At 37.0% G+C, this 4,026-nt stretch overlaps 1 protein-coding gene across 1 annotated transcript; it reads left to right on the top strand.

Annotated features, from left to right (window-relative positions):
* Window positions 1-200: 200 nt before the first annotated feature.
* On the top strand, window positions 201-3,323 carry LOC104907309 (OVARIAN TUMOR DOMAIN-containing deubiquitinating enzyme 4). The gene is made up of 5 exons (XM_010696223.4): window positions 201-949; window positions 1,616-1,737; window positions 1,976-2,016; window positions 2,693-2,791; window positions 2,947-3,323. The coding sequence occupies exons 1-5, from the start codon at window positions 469-471 to the stop codon at window positions 3,095-3,097; spliced, it is 894 nt and encodes a 297-aa protein (XP_010694525.1). The 5' UTR covers window positions 201-468; the 3' UTR covers window positions 3,098-3,323.
* The last annotated feature ends 703 nt before the right edge of the window (window positions 3,324-4,026 follow it).

The raw sequence follows: 4,026 nt of genomic DNA, 5'->3' as shown, positions 1-4,026 counted from the left end.
ACTAAAGAATACATAAATTATCAAGGTTCAAATTAAAGCATTCAATTAACGTAACGATCTAATAAATATATAATATATTCACTCAATCAACAAGTCAAACACATTGAAAATTTTAACACAAATCCACTAATCCTATATCAAGCTCCGATCACAGTGGCTGATCCAATCACTTGGGTTGCCAATCATAATTTCGATACCTTTTGGGCTTCTTCCTTGAGGAAAAAAGAGAGTAAATATATTGAAAACTTATAGAAGCAATCAATCCGTCATCTTGTGGCTATTCATTTCCCCTAAAAATGCCTTCGCCGCTCACCTCGTGGCACTCCACCAACCGGTAAAACTAAAACCCTCCATCTACCCGCTTCAAAATAGTTCCATATGATTAAACATTACCCTCCAGGCTCCATTTCACCCTTAAAACATACTCATCCTACCCCCTAAGTCCTAACATATTCGATCACTCCGGTGATGCTCGGAGTACTCTGTGCACGCCCCCCAAAGCCTTGGATTATATCCCCTCAAACCTTCTCTCTCCACCACACCCACCTCCACCACCAACCCTGGTCCACAATCAAAGACAGGTATAACAATAAAATCGTAAGCAGCGCCGCCTCCATTGATGGCGGTACCTGCGCTGCTGCATCAATTTGGCGCGTCATAGTTCCCTCTGCTGCTGGTGGTGCTGATTGGCGGAGTGATTACCTCCGTCCTGCTGTTGTTCACCACCACCACAAAGGCGAAGGTTCTTGGAATGTAGCCTCTGATGCTAGGCCCGCTCGCTGGCTTCACCGCCTTGATCTCTCTTACCTTCTCTTTGGTGTTTGTCTTTGCCTTGCTCCTATTGATTGGAACGACGTCGTTCTCTCTCAAGATCACAATGCTGCTCTCTCTCAATCTCATTCTTCTCAGAATCTTGACTCTACCTGCTCCTCCACTTATAGGGTCACTGGTATTTCCCCATTTAATTGTTTTGTTTTTCTAGTGTACTACTCTCTTTTATGTTGCCTTTGTTTTTCGGTATTTTATGGCACTTTAATTGGTTAGGGTTGCCAAGGGTTGGGAAATTGCCAAGTTCATATCGAACATGAATAAATTTCGTTGGTGTTTATTTTCGATGCTGCATTCAATGAATAATAGTAATAGTAGTGTATTGAATGATTTGAATAATAATATTATGTATTGAATGGAAAAATTAGTATATGAAGCGAATATAAGACTACCCTATATTGTCTATAAGACAATGATATCTTATGCTGATATATACTAGTATACTACCCTTGTGATTCTTTTATTCAAAATACTACTTTATTTGTTCATATTTGATATGGATTGGGCATAGCTTGGTTGGAGAAATGCCCATATATACTTATTGTTGTTAGTTTTGTCGTAATAGTAATAAATAGTGAAATCCAGTGAAGGTGTGGTTTGATCTTTGAGGATATGGTAAAATCAGAAAGCATCCGAAGAGAGTGTAATATCTAACTAGTGTTGTACATTTGGCTGATACGATTCAGGTTTTGTATATGTTAGTTGATATCTGTTTTGTTGCTTTACACCAGGAAGATTGTTTATTATATGTTGCACTGATGATCATTGCATTATAAAATGATGGCAGGAGTGCTAGCAGATGGTCGATGTTTGTTTAGAGCAATAGCTCATGGGGTATGTTTGCAAACCGGAGAGGAAGCACCTGATGAAAACCGTCAGAGAGAGCTTGCTGATGATTTGAGGGCTCGGGTATGTTATTCTATAATAAGTGATATAATAAAATAGTTTTATGAAGTATGCATAATGCATTGCAAGTAGATAATGGACTAAAATATCTAGTTTTCTGAGCAACAAGAATTTGGATGTTTGCAAGTATATTGATATTTGCAAGTGGTATTATGAGAAAAACATATGTTCTCCTCTGTTTTGTTCTTTTAGGAGGATACTTGTGAATTATCCTCTTTCTTGTTGTAATTTTCTTATGTAGGTGGTTGAAGAGCTCTTGGAGAGGCGTAAAGATATAGAATGGTTAGTATTTGTGATGCTTTGAAGAATTAAGGTGGCTTTATAACTAATGGCTGTTTATTGAACGAAAAGGTATAATGAATTTCGGCCCCTTAGAGGCAATATTCAATACCATGGTTCAACAAAGAGGGTGAAAATGCCAATATACCTCTTGTTAGTGGAGAACAATTAGATAATGCTTTTTTACTTGAAAACAACTACTATTTACTTTTGGAGTGTGTTTGATTGGGCGAAAAACACGTTCCCGAGAAAGTGATTTTTCTCCATTTTCCTGTGTTTTGTAAAGGGTAGAAAATAGTTGTGCAAAAGTTGGAAAGTACTTTTCTAAAGGGTAGAAAATAATATTTTCACTTTACACAGAAGGATTACCACATGTTTCGTCCCTATCCCTTACCTTCTTTCTGTCCTCTCAATCTCCCATTCATCCGTTCTCTTCCATTTCTATTCTTGATTTCTCTTTAAGTTGTCTTGTACAGAACCAAACAAAGAAATATACTCTACAACTGTGTTCTCCTACGAAAATATAAACGGATCCTTAGGTTTTAGTAGTACGATGTGGATGTTATGTTGCTCCTGTCTCTTATCATCTTCTCTAAGTAAGCAGTGTTGCTCTCGTTTATAGTTTTCATTTAAGGTTTTAGGTTTTAAATGGGTGATATGATGTAATATCCGTACATAGGTTCATTGAGGGAGACTTTGATGCCTATGTGAAGAGGATACAACAACCTTACATCTGGGGTGGAGAACCAGAGTTGCTCATGGCTTCTCATGTCCTCAAGTGAGCCTTTTTCTTAACTCTTTTCTATTCAGTTCTTGCTGATATGCTTGTTTTTTTTTTGTCGGTAAAGATATGCAGGTTCTGCTTTGAGCTTGCTGTGTCATTATACCCTATCATGTTTATGATAACAAGCTTCTATGATTTAATTGTGGCAGGAAGTTGATATCAGTCTTTATGAAGGATAGAAGTACAGGCAAGTTGACGAACATAGCAAATTATGGGGAAGAATACAAGGAGGAGTATCCGATAAATGTTCTGTTTCATGGGTATGGCCACTATGAGCTCTTGGAAACTTCTTTAAATTAGATTCTTTAAAAATAAACCTGTCAATGTTAGAAACAGGATATAAAAACACCAATATGGAATAAAGTTTGTTAAATTTATTAGAATAAAGATCGTTATTGTTTCGAGGTTGGGATGTTTTCAATCTCTTTTGAGTTTTGAGTAATACTTTGCAGCGGCAACTTAATTTAGTTAAACACTTCAAGATCTCTGGTTTCTTCTGTAATCTATATACACCAATTACTTTTCAGCCTTCATGTTTCTTTTTGTTTATTTATGCAAATTACCAATTGTTGAATGTGTAGAATTGGCTCATTCCAATTAGCATTGGTTCCCTTTGGCTAATTTCTGTCTTCATCTTTAATTTTGTCATTTATATTTTGCACTGACTTTTCAATATAACAAGCTATGAATTTGTGTAAATTTGAATTCTATCCGAGTATCCGTTGATTGTTTTTTTTCTTTTGGCATCGTCTGAAAGCATCTTGCAGACATCAGCTGTTTGATGCTCCTGCTGCAAGCCTGCCCTTTTTCTTTGTTATTATGCACCAATCAAGACTTGACCTAGGCTTCCTTATCTCCTTAGTGGTCTATATTAGTGAAACACTCTGGTTTGCTGAACTTGTAAATCCTTACAAATTTTCTACGCCATGAACAATCAAATCTGGAATAGTTCAATATCAGCTATCCTCCAGGATTTGAACCTGGGGTTTGAGTTCTCAGACTTCGTCGTGCACCTTTAAAAACTACGATGTTCTCTTTCTTATTTCGTTGTTGTTGTTGTTGTTGTTGTTGTTGTTGTTGCTGCTGCTGCTGCTGGTGCTTGAGACTCATCAATTTCATAGGTTGGTAAAATGCTGTCCAAACCATTTAGCTTCCTGTGGAGTATAGTGTTTGTATTTTCATTTTTGAAGGGGGGTGGGGGGGTATAATGAGGTATTTTATCCATGTTG

Source organism: Beta vulgaris, chromosome 4, assembly GCF_026745355.1.
Source record: "Beta vulgaris subsp. vulgaris cultivar EL10 chromosome 4, EL10.2, whole genome shotgun sequence".
Lineage (NCBI taxonomy): Eukaryota > Viridiplantae > Streptophyta > Magnoliopsida > Caryophyllales > Amaranthaceae > Beta > Beta vulgaris.
This window is presented reverse-complemented; position numbering and strand designations above follow the sequence as displayed.